The sequence below is a fragment of the Mus caroli genome, unplaced genomic scaffold (assembly GCF_978045245.1).
Source record: "Mus caroli unplaced genomic scaffold, Mus_caroli_1 scaffold_6, whole genome shotgun sequence".
Classification (NCBI taxonomy): domain Eukaryota; kingdom Metazoa; phylum Chordata; class Mammalia; order Rodentia; family Muridae; genus Mus; species Mus caroli.
The window spans coordinates 107,989,464-108,008,393 of record NW_028227261.1 but is presented as its reverse complement, the minus strand read 5'-3'; the positions used below and the strand labels follow the sequence as shown (position 1 = coordinate 108,008,393).

Below are 18,930 nucleotides of genomic sequence, written 5' to 3'. Positions count from 1 at the left end.
GGCTGCATCCCTCCAACTCCTGCTTCAAGCCACACATGCCTTCCCTTCCCCACCTTTGTGGTATGCTTTTTGCTTATTTGTTTGTTTGTTTATTATTTTTTAATGAGGCAAGGTTTTCTACATAACCCAGTCCTACTTCAGATTCACCACTGGGTAACCCAGGCTACCCTCCAACTCACAATCCTCTTTTTTAGCCTCCCAAAATCTGGGCACCACGGTGCTCGGCTGACAAGTGGCATTTTATCACACCAGGATGCTACCTTTATATATAGTTTAGGTAACTATCCTTCGGTAGTTACCTAAAGTTCAGGTGTGGAAGTCACCCCCTAGCCCGTCCTCTATGGCAAACAATGAGGTCAGAGCTGGCACCTTTGGGGTTTCTTCCTTTCCTCTTCTCCATGGGGTTTGAGATACATACAGACTGTGGCCCTTCAATATTAAAATTATTCAAGGAATGGAAATAAGATGTATTAGAGTGGAAAGGATGAAGTAAGACTACTCACAAGTAGTATGACCATATGGGGAGAAAATCCACCCAACATATACAAGAGCTTCTTAGTGAAGTTAGGGAGGTGGTCAGACGTCAGTGTGACGTACAGAACTATGTAGTACATCTATACCCCTAGTCATGAGTGGCAGAGACGAAGACGGCCGTTCAACCAATGACGGCACCAGAAAGAACAAATACTTAGAAATAAATTTATCCAATGGCGTATAGGAATCAAAGGAAGCCAGACTAAAATCTGACTCAATGGCGGCAGCCCTGGGCTGGATTTAATGGTGGGAAGGTGGTAACACTCAACTCAAACTGACGGCCACTCAGTGCTTCCCTAGACACTCCCAACAGCCCTTCCTGCCGACGACACAGGAAAAGGGTTTTACCATTCACTCAGGGAGTCAGGAGAATCTGGGAAAGAGGAAGAACCCTAAGGACTCACCGTTTCCAACTTCAGTTTATCACGAGGCTCCAGTAGTCATGGCAGTGTGGGGGCAGGCGTGAGGACAGACACACAGACAGTGTGGAATGGGAAGCTCAGAACTGCAGCCGCACGCCATGGCCGACTGCTTCCAGCAGGGTTTATGGGGCTTCTTCAGGGAGAAAAAAGACCCTTTGGGCAAAGTTTAAACAACTAGATATCCGTGAGTAACGTAACCAGTTGTGGGCCCCACTATGTTCAAAATTAACTCACAATGGTTCCAGCACCTAAATGCAGGACCTACGAGGATCACACTCTCAGGAGAAAACATTAGAGGAAATCTCCATGATCTTGGATCAGACAGTGGTTTTGTCAAAGGGGAAAAAATGGATAAATCAGACTTCATTAAGATTAAAGATTGTCTTGTGTCCCCGGACGCTGAGGAGAAAGTAAAATGATAACTCAACTATCAGGGGAAGATATTTGCATATCTTTTATCTGATAAGGGTCAGAGTATATAAAGAGCTCTTACAGATTAACAATAAAAAAAGAAGTCCAATTCAATTAAAAATAAACCAAGGCTCTGAGTAGCCGTTTCTCTAAGGAAGATGCACAGTGGCGCCTAAAACACATGTGGGCTCACTTCCCACACACAGCGGTCCCTAAACATGTGTGGGCTCACTTCCCACACAGAGTGCTCTCTAAACATGTGTGGGTTCACTTCCCACACACAGTGGTCCCTCAACACATGTGGGCTCACTTCCCACACACAGCGGTCCCTAAACACGTGTGGGCTCACTTCCCACATACAGTGGTCCCTAAACACGTGTGGGCTTGCTACCATTGCCCACTGTCGTCTTGTAGTCATTCTCATAGAAATCATGGGATAACACTTTATGTCCACCAGATGGCTACAATCAAAGAGACAGAAAAACGGCGAACACAGGCAACAAAATGGCGAAGTGAGAGCCCCATCTAGTGCCTGTGGACACGTAAAATACTGTGGAATACAAACTTAAAGTTATAGAAGTATCCAGAAACTCCATCCCTAGGTACACACAATGCAGTTGATTCACACACTGAAATATTATTCAGCCGTAAAAGGAGGATTTTAAATACATTCTGCTCAGTAACCAGTGCCGGGCAGAAAGGGCCACGTTTACATGGTTTCATTGGTACCAGTTGTCCCCAGTAGGCGACTCCACAGAGCAGAAGAGTAGACTGGAGCTTGTCTGGGCTGAGGAGAAACGGAAGGAGAGAGAGGAGCTGTGGCAAGGAGCAGGACTTCTCCTTCTGGGGTCAGTGATGGCAGCTGCCTCAAGAAGGTACCGGAACCCTCAAAGTGTGCTTTTGAGAATATGAATTTTGACATATCATCGGCCTTTCAAAAGCCAAAAATCAAAACACTAACCTGTGTCTGTCAGGTTGACAGTGGCCTAGAGGGGGCAGTGGGGCTGGAGCCTGGGAAACTGGAGCCATTTTCACCAGCTGTGGCTGGATCTGTGACATCCTCAAGGCCAGTGTGGTAGCCCCTACTCCCCACTCGTGGTGCCACTGAGAGCTGGGGCAGTCTTCAGGAGGTGTGGCCCAGTGGAAGGGAATTAGGGCTCTAAAGGGGACACCAAGGTCCAGGCCCCTGCCTCTCACGCTCTCCAGTTCCTGACTGCTGAGAGGTAAGCAGCCCTCCTCCATCTGCTTCCGTTGTGATGCACCTACCCTTATGAGCCCCAAACAAGACTGAGTGAGTGGACACAGACTCTGGAACTATAGGCCCCATTCTTCCTTGGTTTTAAGTTGATTAACTCAGGTAGTGTGTGTGTGTGTGTGTGTGTGTGTGCACTGTGAATATGCAGGTATGTAGGCTTGTGCATACACACATGTCTGTGGAGGCCGAAAGCTAACCTCAGCTGTCGTTACTCAGGGGTTTTCCTCTCACTGGCTGGGAGCTCATCCATTACCCTAGATTGTCTGTCAGGGAGCCTCGGGGCTCTGCTTGTCTCAGCGTTTCTAGCGTGGCGTTATGTGAGCATCACACATGGCTTGACCTTGGCTTGGGGGAGGATTTAGCTCAGGTCCTTATTCATGCACAGCAAGCACTTTATTGCCTGAGCTATCTCCTCAGCCCAGGTCAGGTGTCCTTCAAGCGCTGTGCCTCACAGACCCAATGACCATCTAGCCAGGGCTTGAGTGGCAGAGTCTCGGCTTGACCTACCCTGAGCCCATCATGTGTTTTGGCCCTGTCCTGCGGTGCTCCCCACTCCAGGGTGTCAGGTGATGAGTGACCATAGTGATCTGGACAGTGGTGGGGACAGAGCTGACAGGATGGAAGGGGATTTGGCAAGCCTAGAACAGACTGTCTTAGAGGCGGTCCTGTGGAGCTTCTAATAAGACTGCCCTGAGGCTGGGCTCACTCAGTTCCTTAACTTGATGTTTATTGAGTGTGTACCAGGCGGCAGGTACTTTCTCAGACACCGAAGATAGGACAGAGAATGCAAGCCAGTCCTTCTTCTTGCTCTGCCCTCATGGGCTTACATCTTAGTGTCAGGGGCATTATTTGTGGCAGCAACTAAAAGAAGGATGGAGTCACTGTCACAGTCATATGGCTGGCCTGCACTGCCTGTTGCATTCTTATCTTCTGAGTATTGTGGAATCTCTCTTCCCTGCCACACTGAATTCCGGCATGGGCACAAGGCACATTATAGAGAATGAAGAAATGAGTGACAGTAACAGGAGGTGTACAGACAGAAGCCTTAAAACCCAGTACACGCACCTGGCCTGATGGTCTTTTTCCTTTGCTACAACAAAAAGTCACAGAGGTGTATTGCCAGTTGTGTCCCAGAAGGAAGACATCGTGGGGAAAGCCACACTTGATTCTCAGTGGGCAAGGGCTGAGCCGAGTGTCAGGCTTTTGTTTGTTTTATTTACTGGGCAATGTTGATGATGCAGCAAAGCCTAGTGTGGTGGTTTGAGTATGCTTGGCCCAGGGCGTGACACTATTAGGAGGTGTGTTCTTGCTGAAGTGGGTGTGGCCTTGCTGGAGGAGGTGTTTCACTGTGGGGGTGGGCAATGAGACCCTCCTCCTCACCATGTGGGGTTGAGTCTTCTCCTAGTGACCCTCAGATGAAGATGTAGAACTCTCAGTTCCTTCTGCATCATGCCTGCCTGGATGGTGCCATGTTCCTGCCTTGATGGTAACGGACTGAACCTCTGAACCTGTAAGCCAACCCAGATTAAATGTTGTCCTTTATAAGAGTTGCCTTGGCTCTGGCAGTGCATGGCAAATACAGAAGTGGATGCTCACAGTCATCCATTGGACGGAGCACAAAGTCCCCAATGAAGGAGCTAGAGAAAGTACTCAGGGAGCTGAAGGGGTTTGCAACCCTACAGGAGTAACATCAATATGAACTAACCAGTACCCCCAGAGCTCTTTGGAACTATACCACCAATCAAAGAAAACATATGGTGGAACTTGTGGCTCTAGCTGCATATGTAGCAGAGGATGGCCTAGTTGGTCATCAATGGGAGGAGAGGCCCTTGGTCCTGTGAAGGTTCTATGCCCTAGGACCAGGAATGGGAGTGAGTGGGTTGGTGAGCAGGGGGAGGGGAGAGGGAATAGGGAATTTTCCAAAGGGAAATTAGGAAAGGAGATAACATTTGAAACGTAAATAAAGAAAATATCTAATAAAAAAAGTTAAAAAAAAAAGGGTTGCCTTGGTCATGGTGTCTGTTCACAGCAGTAAAACCCTAAGTAAACACTAAGACACCTAGTGTACCCTGACTAATACCTGTTATCATTCTCTTTATGTGCCCCATGGGGGATGTTAACCCACACCCACTCCTGGGTAGTACTTCGGAGTATTAAGCCTAAGGTTTAGTACAGTAACTCAAGTGTAAAGCCAAGGTTCTGCAGACACAGAGCTGTTATACATTCTCTTATAGATCCAGCCTCATAGAGTGCGCATCCTGGCACTCTGATGAAGCTCTGAGTCCTAGTTTTTGTGACTTAACCTGGAATTCACACCTTGCTTCTCTCAAAAGGCTGGAAGCAATACACAATAGCCTTCCAAACACAACAGGATATTTAAAAAGTAAAGATCAGACATAAGAGGGCAAGATAATCCTTCAGGAACTCCTGGTAAGATGGTGACTGCCCTTGAACACTGGATTTGGCTCTAACTTGATAGCAGCCAAGGCTAAAAATGTGTACACATGAGCACACACATCCATTACACACAAATAAATATGATGATGATGATGATGATAATGATGACAACCATGGTGATTTAAAAACTAATGTGACTCTTCCACTAAAACTTCCTGGTCTCAGGAAGGAAGAAGAGACAAGTTGAAGTTCACGGGTGAGCATGGCCCAAGCCTGGCACCTCATTCCTTCAGTCTCTGGTGGGCCCTTATCTCAGGGGCATGGGTCAGCAGTAGAACTAGCATTCTTCCTAGACATGTTGAGTTATCCTTCTGTTGGCAGTGTTGGCCCCAGAAGTGAGCTCTTGACAAAAGGTGAGGCTGGCATTAAGTTAAATTGCAACTCGGCAGAGAGGCTTTTTTGAGACGCTGGCTTAATGGGTACCAGACAGATGGTTTGAATTTGGACATATGGGGCATGGGGAGAGGGTACCAGGCGGAGGGAGTGATTTATTCGATAAATATTTACCAAGAGCCTGCTTGGAGCCAGGCCCTAGTGGTGGGTTCTGGGGACACACAGATGGCCTTGGCCTCTGAGGAGGTCACAGACGAGGGGGACAGGTGCATAGACAAATTACCAGTGCTGGGACCAGAATGAGGGCGTGCACAGGGTGAGGTGACTGAGATGGACTGAGGCATCCAAGGCTTCCTATGTGTTCCATGGCTCCTGGGAAAATCCTGCTAAGCCACCTCTCACAGCTCAAGGTGGGACTTTCACATGGGACAACGGCACTCTGGGGCAGGAAGGAGGGTGTGCTGTGTAGAGCAGACAGACGAACATGGGAGAGAAGCAGTTGTAGGCTGGAGTAGCTGATCAAGGTTTAGGGGTGGGTGTAAAATGAGACTGTGAGACTGAAGGCCAGCCCCCAAATTGCTGGAAGCCTCTGGCCTAGTTGAGGAATGCAGACTTCAGTCTCTGACAGAGGCTGGCACTGTCAGAGCTTCCCAAGGGGCAGCCTGCCCTGAGATGACTCTGCTAGGCAACCTGAGGCCCATGGACTGCCTGAACTATGGACTGTCTCCTGGGATCCAGGCCTGGCTATTTAGGATGACTATGTGAGACAGAGACCTGCCCTGTGAGACAGAGACCTGCCCTGTGTGACAGAGACCTGCCCTGCTTTCCAGGGCGAGTGGCTTTAGCAGTGACTCTCGGCCACCCGGGAAATGTGACCTGAGCCTCAAAAGCCTTGGGCCACTAGGCCAACTGTGAGCAGCCTAAGGAGGCTCTGGCCGGCACTCTCCTTCCTTTGCCATTTTACTGTCTGCTTTACGGTGAGCACTCAGAAGCTGGTCAGCTTTGTGAAGATTCCAGCCGTGCCCAGGAAGCTCCTGCCAGTCTCCTCCACCCCCTGCCTTCACCCAAACAGCTGGAGAGGGAGGTAGAAGATAAGAGTTAAAATTCTTTAAAATTCCATGTGTTTGCCTCTTTCAATACCTGTTTCCATAGAAACACTGCTGGTATAAGCCAGGAGCAGTTCCCTTATTCCATCCAAATCCCCATTTGCCTCTGTGAATACAGAATGGTGAGGCCGCGAAATGCAGAGGGAACTTTGAAGCGCCCCTGTGTGCCAAACTGCCTGTTACCTGATTATGCCAGAATGGCCAGAAAGCCACAGAAACCTGAGGTAGAGGGAGTTCCTGAGATACTCAGTGTCTGGGAAGTATGTGGGGATGACCGGCCTACCACTTCAGCAAATGTGTGCTCCCTGCCACCCCCAACTCCCATAGATGGCCGCAGTATGTAAGATGGCTTTCATTGCAACCTGCCTGGAAAGCAAATGGGGGACAATGTGTGGTGGCCCCCGGGTGCCGCGACAGTGGCCCCTGGGTGCTGTGACAAGGTGCTGTGACAGTGGCCCTCTGTGGCTTGTCTGACCATTTACACTTAGCAACGCTGAGTGCTTCCCCTGTGTCTCTCCATATTGAAACTTCTTTGGAATGTCAGATGGATGCATGGACTGTGGCCCAGCACAGAGGGAAGGGAAAACGAAGCCTTCGGCCAGGGCTGCGGCCACTTTCACATCATTCACATACACGATGAGCTGAGCTTGATGGTGAATTCATTACAAACTATTTTTCTCAAATGAAAAGGTAATCTCTCTCTCTCCCCCCCCCCCCCTCCACTGTCACTTCTTGGTTCTCATCTTACTTGCTCTAAAGGCAGCACTTGGCATGGCTTATCAAAACCTCCTTCTCTTGAAGCATTTTCTCCCTTTGGTTTCCAAGAACTCGTGTGATTTTTCCAAAGGCATAGCCTTCCCTCCCTGTATCTGAATCCACTGAACTCACGTGACTTTCTTTCCATCCGCCTCAGGCATCTCCAGCCAGGCATCCCTTGCTGCCTCCCACCTCCGTCCCTGGACCCTGAGCATCACTGTGTCCCTGGACTCTTCCTTGGTCCCACCTTTAGTGCATCCCTGTGCCCTGAGTTGAGGCCTTCACAGGGAACCTCTGATGTCACCTGCTTGTTGACCTCTCTCAGGTCCTTCCTGCACCCCACATCTCTCCCTGAAACCCAGAACTGTATAGTCAACACTCACGCTCATTACTAAAAGTGGCACTTAAAAAATGTTATTTTCCTTTCTGCCAAGAATCCAAATCATATTTTACAAGCGCTTTAAGCATCCTTGGCAGGTTTATCAACACCTCCTGCATATGAGTTGCAGAAACAAGCAATTTTCCCATCCGTGTACAGGCGGAGGAGCGGCTGAGACATCACAATCTTTCTACCCATGTACAGGCTGAGATGTGGCTGAGACCTCACAAGGAGTCTGGATCAGGAGCTTGGGACACCTGCTGGCCTGTGCCTCACTCTTGAGATATCTTCCTTCCTCACATTCTTTTTGGGTGTCACATTTTGACTGTGGTCTGCTTTCCCTCCCCCACCCCCACCCACAGACACCTCTTTCCCTCCTGCCTCTCTGACCACCACTCTCAGCTCTCTTCCCAGGACTCCAAGGAGAGCTTTCTTCTCCATGTTCTCACTCTCTCTGGGGCTACACCCTTGTCCTCATGACTCCCGGACTTATTGTGCTGACCTTCCTCCTGTCCCCTCTACTCGAGAAACGACTGTCCTGTGTGCCTAGAACCTTGAATCATATTTTCTGGGTTCCTTTCCCAGGAGGTTCTCTGGCACTCGGGTATTTCAAACGTGACCAGAAATGAGACCCTTAGTTCCTTCTCAAGCTTTCTTCTCGTTCTACACCCTGACTCAGTGATGTGGCTGCCACCTACCACCCAAGCAGAAATATGGACACGGCCTTGTTGCTGTTCGGTCCCCAGCCATTGGACTCAATCAATTATCAAGCCTGGCTTCATAAGTTTCCTAGGTCTATGCTCAGTCACACCTCCCGCGTCCCTGTTTGCATCAGTCTGGTTTACGTCACCCCCGACTCACACCTGAATTGCTGCCATTTTGCGCTTCTACTCTCCACTCATTCTCACCCTGCAGCCATGGAAAACGTGACCATGTCACTTTTGAGATAAAATCTCATTGATTTTGAATTTTAAACTCATCTGTTTAGCTGTCGGGGTCCCTCAACCTATGCCATCGCTTGCCTCCCCTCGTTTCTTCAGAGGCAGCTTCAACTGCAACCAGTGAAGACAGTCCATAGCTTTTCTTTTTAGGTTATAAAGAAAAATACTTCTATTTAATATATTGCAATAGAAATCCTGGCCAGGGGGCTGGTGAGATGGCTCAGTGGTTAAGAGCACCGACTGCTCTTCCAAAGGTCCTGAGTTCAAATCCCAGCAACCACATGGTGGCTCACAACCATCCGTAACAAAAATCTGATGCCCTCTTCTGGAGTGTCTGAAGACAGCTACAGTGTACACACATATAATAAAATAAATAAATCTTAAAAAAAAAAAGAAATCCTGGCCAATGTAATAAGTCAAGAAAAGCAAATCATGGAACATAGATTAGAAGGGGGGGGGGTGTATCACGGACAGCGTTGTTTTCCATGTAGAATGTCCTACGGAATCAACACAAAAACTCTGCGCTAGTGAGCAGCTCTAGCCACTGCAGATACGTTCATATACGAGTGTGTGTGTATGGCTGGATACGTGTATACGTATATGTATACAGATATATTCCTTATACACTATATATGAGCACACACAGAATCAAATACAGCATCTTTTACGTTGGCAACCAGCATAATGCAGTAGATAGAAATGTACTGGCTCACTTACAACAACTGTATGAAGAACTCTAGGAAACTGATGGGGGAAAAATTGAAGACATTCCAAAGAAATGGAGCGGCCATATTTCCTGATCATGGACAGGAAGACAGAAGACCATCAGCTCGTGTCAGGGCCTCCCAACTCCATCTATGGATTTAGTGCTGTGTTCAACAAATGCAAACTCAGAGAGCTACTTTGCAGACATCAATAACCTGGCTTTAACTTTTATGTGTTGAGGTACAGGCACCAGAAGCTCTAACGCAACACTGAGAATGTGAGCTTAGGCCTGCATGGAAACCTGGCCACAAATGCTCACAGCCGCGTTAGCTATCATTGCCCACTTCTAGAGGCAACTAAGATGGCTGTCAGAGGTGGGGAGGATGCGGGATCCGTGGCCCAGCTCTATAGCAGAGGGCTCATCACCCACAAAGAGAAACTGAGCCATGAACAGACATGGAGGGACCTCAAATACACATTACTCTATGTAAAAGCTGGTGAGAGCGAGCTGCAGACGGGATGCTTCCTGCAGTGTGGCACTGTGCAGAAGGAATGGAGGGTGGCTAAACGTGAGACTGTGAGCTGTGATCTGTGACTGTGCATGGGACATCGCATACATGGCAGACTGTGTGGTGTGATCGCTGATTGTGCATGGGACATCATATACGTGGCAGAGTCCACAGTGATGTCCATCACCCGACTATACACCGGGGCTCCAGTGTACAGAAGTCAGGATGTCAGCTAGAGGACCATGTGTGGGGCCAGGAGGGTACAGGAAACACGGTACACTTGTGGGAGTTTTCTGCAAACCTAAAACTGACCTACGCTACTGATGGTGTGATGAAAATTCTAAAGTGACACACCCAAATTTCTGAAAAGCACATAAAATATGTCTGAAAAAGATGAGGCATGACGTTGCTGGAACCTTCCACGGACGTGCTTTTCCCAGTGACATCCTTTTACCTCCACCCCAGAGGTAACCACGATCTTGGATTTTAGATAAACAGACTTCCCTTTCTTTATTTTAAAATGGTGTTGCCACTTTTAGGGATCCTTAAAGTGTATTACACAGCTTCCATCTTTGAACTTGAAGTTTGTGAAAAAACACTTTGAGTTTCATCTATGCCTTTGTGCACATGTGCGCATATGTGAATGTGTGTACATGCATATGCGTGTGCTTGCGTGTGTGTATGTATGTGTGCATATGTGTGTTCATGAGGGTCACTCTCCATCTTATTTTGTGAAGCAGAGTTTCTCACTGAACCTGCAGGTAAACAATCGACTAGCCAGGTTGCTCAGCAAGCTCCAGGGACTCACGTCTCTATCCTACCGGGACTGTACCTAAGTCTACTACACTCGGCTTTTATGTGGATCCCAGGGATTCGAGTTTAGATCTTCATGCTTGTAAGGCAGTTTCCCCCTAAGACATTTCCCTAACCCTGTTGTCTGCCTTTGCCCATCTGCATGTGTCTATCTGCTGCTTGACTGTTCTGTGTGTTGGCAAGGTATGTGGGTGCTCTCAGCTCTAGACTCTCTTAAACATCCACATGAGACATCAACCCTCTGCCCTCCTCCCCAAGGCACAATGTGGGTTTGCTCTATATAATGGTCATCTTGAGATATCTTTATTGGGCTGTGGACCATGTGCATGTCAAACTGTTTGCTGAGGCTGGACCAATGTGTCCAGCACCCTGCTGTATACAGCTTCCTGTAACTCTGTGCTCGCTGGCATCTGGCCAGCCTGAGGGATTCTCCTCCCTCGTGCAGCTGCCTGGGCCCTTCCCACCTCCTCCATTGTCATGTCTTCTCAGCTTCCATCTAAGAAGCTTTTCCCAACCCTAGGAGGCCAGCTCTCCTCCCACCCAGTGCTCCCCAGGACCTTGAATTTCCCAGTGCACTGTTCAAGGGGGGAACTGGCACAAAGTTGTCTGTCTGTCTCCCTGCTGCTCAGTGGTCCCTGAAGGCAGGGCCACACCTCAGTCACCGGGCCTTTTCAGAGGGCTGTTACAAAAAACTAAGTGACTTCATATTTATAACGCATTCAGAAAGCTTCCTGGCAAGTGATAAGAGTGAAATCAATATTTGTTACATAAAAATGAAGGCAGGTCGGGCCATTTTTGATAGGACTGTGGGGTATTTTATTTCCTCGGGGCCCTAAGTGTAGTTTCTGGGGAAGATGTGCTCACAGGATATCCCTGTCACTCCCCAGCCTTTGTCCTTTCTCTATCCTCTGACCAACCTAAAGGGCCAGTGCAGGTTGGCTTGTGAGTTTAGCCCGCTCCCAGATAGCCTGTGTGTACTCTGGGGTCAAGACTGGTAGTTTTGAATTCTGTGTCCCCATGGAGGGTACCCTTAGGTGCTCAGCTGGGCAGTTGAGGGCTAGCTTGTCCTGTCCTAGGAGGCTAGAGTTGACAGAGCTCTGAATGAGGAAGATGCTGGAAGGCTGGGGAGGGAGGGCAGCTCAGGTTTGATAGGGCCAGGGCACTTAGCGACACAGCTCTGTAATAAATGAACTTGGTGTTGAAGCTCAAGCCATTTATTTGGTAGAGAAGATCCAGAAGCAGGCAGGTAGCAACAGAATGAGGCTTCCGGAATCCTAGTGGTTTTAGAGAGCCCAGAGCAAACTGAGGGTCATGTGGCTGTGGAGGAAGGGGAAAGGGACAGACTACAAAGACCTCCAATCAACTCCTTTCAGCTCAGAGTTCATTCCTGGTTGACCTGAAAATTTTGCCCCTTCAGTGAGATTTTAGTCACCCTAGAGCCTGGATACATTGTTGTATTACCACAGAGCACTGAACCTGGCAGGGGGTCCGGGAGAATTCTCTGGACAGCTTAGTATCTTTCAGTGGGAAGCTGTGGTGGGTTGACACATCAAAGAGCTCTACTACCATGGCAACAGACAACACAGGACAAGCCCCCTCCCCCTCCAAAAAAAAAGCAGAAAAAGAGAAATGTCCCAGAAGGAGGTGTGATAAAAGTTCTCAGCAGGTACCAGGGGCGGGGGCGGAGGTGGGGGCGGGGGCGGAGGCGGGCACAGGCATGGGCATGGGCAGGGATGGCGTGGCAGGGGAGCAGAGCCAACCTGGACTTTGCCTAGGACAAGCTGGCGGGCCCTGGACAGAATCTTCTCCCACCCAGATTCAGTTTTCCTCATTTATGTTGGCAGCAATAACCTAGCAGGTCTGGGATGCAGAGGAGCCGGTAACAGCAACCGTGCTCAGGACAGGCGGGAGGGCAGAGAGACCCCATTAGGCAAACCATCAGCCAACAGGTCAGGTGGCATGAGAAAGATTTTATTTGGATGCTCCCGAGGACACACTTCCATATACAGAGTCTGCTGTTCCAGCTGACTTCAGCCCTGGAGGTTTGTCCTGCCCCTGCCTTAGCCCCAGGACCCCTGGACCATCCTCCTCACGACACTACACAGGGCAGCCTTCAGGTCTCTGGGACACCCTGGGCCTGGTCCTCAATGGCCTTCCCTGGGCTAATCTCTTGCCCTGCTTTCCTGGGCCTGCTGTCTTCCCTGGCCTGAGTATGTGGAATGGGGTGGACATGTTCTGGCTCCTCCCACGTTCACAGACCTGTAGCCAGTGATCAAAGCTCTAGGGAACAGAGGGTGGGTGGTGGTACAGCCACTCACCTGCTGAGATACATACAGATTGCTGGGTTTTTGTTTCCTTACCAGGAGAATGAAGTTAGGCTCAACTTGGACTGTTCTAGAGTCACGGTGAAGATTAGATAACTCGCGGCACCAGCTATGATCACCATCATCATTGCCCAGGGACCCCTCTTTCTGATCTCTGTGTCCTGAGGGGTGGATGAGGAAACCCGTAGGGCAGAGACCATGTTCTTTTGTTAATGGTGCCTGATGAGTCGCCACCAGATGTGTCTCTGCACACTCGAAGAGTCTGTCTGTCTGTCTGCATGACTTGGTGGCTGTCCCTTTGACCCACAGGCACAACTGGTATTGGCCTCTCTGATGCCATTTCTGTTGCTCCTGCATCTTCCCAGGGTGCATGCAGTACAATGAGATCTCCAGTCTCTTGCCTAAATGACATTCTAATGATTGCAGGATTCCTCACTGGGCCGAGTAAAGCCTCAGTCTGTCTCCACCCAAGTGTGGCCGGGCATCTTATTTGCTTGAATGACATAAACCTCTGTCCCCAGCTCATAGAGACTCCACTCCAGGTTTAGTTTAAGAATACACATGACATCCTGTGAATAAAGATTCCCCTGATAATGGAGCAAGGGGAGTGGCGACTCTCAGGGTCTTTTGGAGTTTGCTACAGTGAATGACAGTAAATACCACCTGCCAGCCAGCACCTCACAAAGCCAAACCCACTGGTGTGAGGAGAGAGAGAGAGAGCAGACTCCAGGAGATTCAGGCTCCCTAAATTGAGGTACCCCACAAAGGTCAGTGCAAGGATTTGTACAAGACAGTTAAAACAAAAATGCATGTAGCCCACTTATATATACACACAGCCCAAGTTGGCCTTAACTTTGGATGCCCCTGCCTTCTCTGTTGTTTGAGATTACACACTTGGACCACCATGCCTGGTTTCCAGTGTATATGTCGCAGGACTTTTATGCAAGTTTTTTTTTTTTTTAATCTCAACAACAAATACCCAGTATGGAATGTGTGGAAAGAAATCCATTGCTCGTTGCCTTGAATATCACAGAATAGTACAACCTCTTAGTGCTTCAAAGGTGGGACACAGGCAGTGTAATTTCTCACTCGGATGAGCAGGTACATCGGTGCTTCCCCAGTTATGACAGTACACTCCTTCAAGGAGTCCAACCTTCTCCCTTAATCTGGTATTTATTAATATGATATTAAGTTGTTTCATGGTACCTTCTATTTGCCCTTCCTGAAATAACCTATGTCTCAAATGGCGTGGTGCAGAGCCGGCCACCATGGTGTGAGGATGTCCATCCATGTTGTGCCGCCTGCCCCCTCCCTTATCCCCCACCCCCACCTGCCTTAGCCTCTCACCTCCATGCTGTACCGCTCCACTGTCCTCCGCAGGGGGTCCACAGCCTGCCAGCAGATCAGGATGCACAGATCGATCAGCAGCATGCCCCCCACAATCACGAGCAGCTTCTGGTCTTTGATGATCTGCAGAGGGAAAGAGCAAAGGGGGGCAGACATGAGAGAGCTGCTCAGACAGGGTGAGCCCTGCTCATTTCTTTGCTTGGCTCCTTCAAGCACGGTCCAAACAGCACCTAAAGACATGCTTGCAACTTGTTGAAATCTGGCCACGTTTAGTCTCTGCTCAATGGTGGTTTTCACCTTCCAGGTTTTCAGTGTGAAACATCCATCTTTACTGTCTGATGACCCCCTCCCCCTTCTCCCTTTTCCTCTTTCTCCCCCACCCCCACCCCTGTTCTCCCTTCCATCTCCTCCTCCTGGCATTCTCTCCTGGCGTCCACCTCCCAAAGCTTCCAGGTGTGAGATTGAACCTCTGATCCTCCTGCCTCCACCCCATGTTATATCTGCTAACAGGGAGGGGCCTGGGGACAAACTTTGGCAGTGACCAGCTTCTCCTGGATTTCTCAGACTGCAGTTGATTTCCCCCACCCCCAGTCACCACTTAAATAAAAGCTAACATGGTGAAGTCCACCTGGCAAAGACCAATGGGAAAATAAACAAAGCTGAGACACAAGCTGGAGAAACATCCGGCAGCTCTGACTTCTAAAGGGTAAGGCCATTTGTAAAGGAGGAGATAGTAACTCAGGAGGTGTGACTATAGCTCAATACAAACAAACAAACAAACAAACAAACAAACAGTACATGCTACCGACCAAATCCACAAGAACAGCCTCTCCTGGGGGGTGGAAATCTAGGCACCCCACCCCCAATGTAGAGCTTTTGAGAAGCTCTGGTGACTACTGAGGCTTTGTGGGAACGTTAACCCTTGCCCCGTGGGAAGCCTGGTGTTCAGGACAGGTGAGAACGGGGCCTTTGCTCTCCATGCTGGAAGTAGGGGAGGGTACATGCGGGGCATTTGCCTTCCAGGGTGCTCCTGACTTTCCTACTAGTGTGAGCCCAAGCCGATTCCCAGGACTCCGTGCCTCTGGTATGCCTTGTGTGAGCTCAGTTGACTTTAGAAGACCAAAGACCCTTCTGATCTGTGCAGCAGGGCAAGCCCTTCCCCTAAAAGGTTCAGGGAAGAAGTTGGGGAATGACATTGGACAGTGGGTCACAAGTGGATCCTGGCTCTCTTTTTTGCTGCTTCTGTAGTGACAGCCAGAGGGACAGAGGGGGAGGAAGGGGGCTCATGTTTCATTCTCTGAGGGTGGCCTAACAGAATGAACAAAGACCTCCTTCTAACCTGAGGTGTTGCCAAATGCTCAACTTAGCTTCAGTTTCCTCCTTCATAAAGGGCGTCCATGGATCCCCAGGTGACACAGTTGGTATTAGAATCAAATGAGATGAAGTTTGGAAAGCTGCCAGTGAGGGGTCAATCAATGGAACCTGGCAACCATCACTCAGGGTTTGAGCTTTGTGATGGTGTTTGTGTGTAGGACAGTGGCACCTAGGGGTAAAGTGTGATGTTACAGCTCAGATCTATTGACAGCTCTACCAATCCATGGTGGGAAGATAACTGAGAATACAAGAGGACATTTATAATTCCTTCTCAGAAATATGTATTGAGTGCTAACATGTAGTCAGTCTCTGTCTTAGGCACAGGGATTGCAGGAGTGAACACAGAATCCCACCCTGGGGGAGCACTCATTAGAGTGGGAGGACTAATAGTGAGAGACCGAGCAGATGTCACAAATGAAGAGTTTGCCAAAGAAAAGTGACTTAAAACAATCTAGAGGGGCCGGAGAGATGGCTCAGTGGTTAAGAGCACTGACTGCTCTTCCAGAGGTCCTGAGTTCAATTCCTAGCAACCACATGATGGCTCACAGCCATCTGTAATGGGATCTGATGCCCTCTTCTGGTATTTCTGAAGACAGCTACAGTGGATTCATATACAATCAATCGATCAATCAATCAATCTTTTTAAAATCCCAAGAAAGGAAAAAGGGGTGGGAGGTGGAAATATATCATCCTGGCTACATGGCGACCCCCCCAGAACACTTCTCAATGCTTACCCACCTGGCTTCTCTCTTCTTTCCTCTTTATATTTCTCTTAGAAGCTGCCCCAATGCTCTGGCTTCTGTCAGCACACATGATATCATCACCTGCTGCCTTGTCTGACCTAGTGGCTCACAGTGCTACATTCTTTCTGAATGGTATCAGAAAGACCATGACCAAGTCTGAGGTCCTAGAATCATGTGTAAATCTGACATGGACCTTGGATATGTCCCCTGTCCCTCTGAGCTGCTTCCCTCATCTATGACATGAGGCAATAAGCATACAATTCATGATAGATGCGCAAAGCCTGGCTCACACTAACTGCCCGGCAGAGGCAGAAGCCGGCTCTCTTCTGAAATGCCACTTCTTACTGCGGTCCTGTGCAGGAGCTAGAAAATCCTGCGGTCTGCTTACCACTTGTTTCTGTGGGTAAATGTTTTACAGAATTTAATCACACCTAGCCATGTGTACATCTGTTCCCGGCTGATTTCATTTATCAAGCAGAGAAGAATCCCTACAAACCAGACAGCAGAGCCCACAACACCGAAGCCTGTACCAACTGGTTCTTTACAAAAGAAACTTGGTTGACCACTGGTTTAACAAAACAAAACAAACAAAAAACACTTCAAATTTAAATTTTTTTGAGACGAAGTCTTGTTCTGTAGCTCAGAGTGGTCTTGAACTTGAGATTCTACAACCTCAGCCGCTCCGAAGCTGGCATGTATGTGCCACCACAGCAGCCTTGACTTTAGAGGTTTGAGTGGTCCTGACTGATCTAGTCAGGTCGACTCTCTGCTCCAGGAAGAACCATATGGAGGGTCCTGGGTTCCCTTACACTGTGTTTCTACCGTGCTGTCTCTCACAGCTGAGTTGTCCAGGCAGCTGCTTGAAGCCCTTACTGGCAGCATCTCGGGTGAGTCAGGTGACTGTCTGCAGAATGACCTTAGACGCTTTATTGCTTGTGTTATTTTGTTGGGACAGAGCTAAGACCTCTTCATCCTCAGAAAACATCTGCCTCAGAGAGAGGGTCCCTTCCCTGAGTGACTGCTCTCTCCCTCCACACTTCATTTTGCTTAGTGAGAGGCAGAGGAAGAGCTGTAATAAGTTTCTCAATTTAAGACTTTACGATTGGTCTTTAGAAAAATAGTAACATGCTATAAAAACCCCAGATTTGGAACATGATGTCATCGTGTGTCGATGCTCTTTTTAATAGGCTTCCTTCCTGTAACGATAGGGTCATGTGAGGTGAAACCTGTATGTATGTTTGGGGAGGGCCCACCACCCTGGATGGGGGGGGGGGAGAGCAGGGGAGCTCAGAGAGAAAGGTAGGTACTGGAAGACTGTAATAAAAAAGGCACAGGATTGGATTTTTATGTTTATGAAATTCTAGTGTACGTGTTGTTAGAAGAAAATTAAGGCATCTTCAAAACAGAATCCAGAATCAACAGAAGCCTAATAAAATGATCCAATTATACAAAACACACTGCATGATTCAATTTATGCGAGATTGCCCGGTGTCATACTCAGGGAGAGGCATGGTATAAGGTGGTCCCTGGTGACAGAAAGGAACGGGGTGTTGAATGGGTGCGGGGTCTTGGCTTGCATTTGGAGGTGGATGGTAATGAAGGCCAAACAAGGAAACAAACCAAGGTGGCATGCATGCCTCTAGGGACAAGAATCTGGCCCTGGTTCTGTTGTGGAAAGGGTTAAGGATGACAGAGAGCACTGTGGTGTGACATCCCTAGAGGGGTTGCTCTGGGTTTGCTGCTGACTCCTGGAGCAGACAGAGGAGGGTCAGGTAGAGAGGAGAGACACTCCTCCCAGTGGTGGATCAAGCCTGCATGGGTGGGGAGCCAGATCACATGGAAAGACGGGCAGCATTGGCTTCAATGAGGTTTTTTTTTTTTTTTTCTTTTCCCCCACTGGTTGGGCTTTTACATGAGCAAGGTCTGTTTTGTTGAATTAGCTTGTTTAGTTTGTTTTTTTGGGGGGTGGGGTGGGGGACAAGGTCTTACTCTTTAGCCTAGGTTGCTCCTGAACTCAATGTTTAGCCCAGACTGGCTTTACAGTCACACGGCAGTCATCCTGCCTCAGCACCCAAGTGTCAGGATGACAGGCAGGAGCCGACACACTCTGAGTTATACTGGCTTTTGAAATTGTGACGATATTCAGGGAGTTTATCACTTTTCAAGTGGACAGGTTAGCCTTGCTAACCTGATGATTGGCGCCCCTTACGTCATCGGTCTCCTCCTCAGGGTCTCCTCCCTGAGGATAGGGAAAAACCTATCCTCACTCCTGTCCAGGAAGCTCATCTCCTTCCTGTCTGTGACACCCTCGATGTCACTCTCCCCACTGCTTTTTCCAGAGTTGTCCTCCAGGTCTCCAAGGACACAATTACTGCGTGCTCCTCCTTCATCGAACTCTGTCCTCCCAAGAGCCCCATGTTTCAGCTACCATTCCTGACATCATCACCATTTTCTAAAAAGGAGAATAGGGATAGGGGCTCTGAGGATGATGGGTGCCATAGGTCCCAGGCAAGAGAGGGAA

The 18,930-nt window shown here is 48.8% G+C and overlaps 1 protein-coding gene across 1 annotated transcript in view; it reads right to left on the bottom strand.

The window, feature by feature from the left end:
• The window catches only part of Gabbr2 (gamma-aminobutyric acid type B receptor subunit 2), a 329,174-nt gene that overhangs the window by 41,651 nt on the left and 268,593 nt on the right, over window positions 1–18,930 (bottom strand). The window contains exon 13 of the mRNA XM_021159700.3: window positions 14,293–14,415. Coding sequence (XP_021015359.1) covers window positions 14,293–14,415 — 123 coding nt within the window. The remainder of the gene's footprint in view (window positions 1–14,292; window positions 14,416–18,930) is intronic.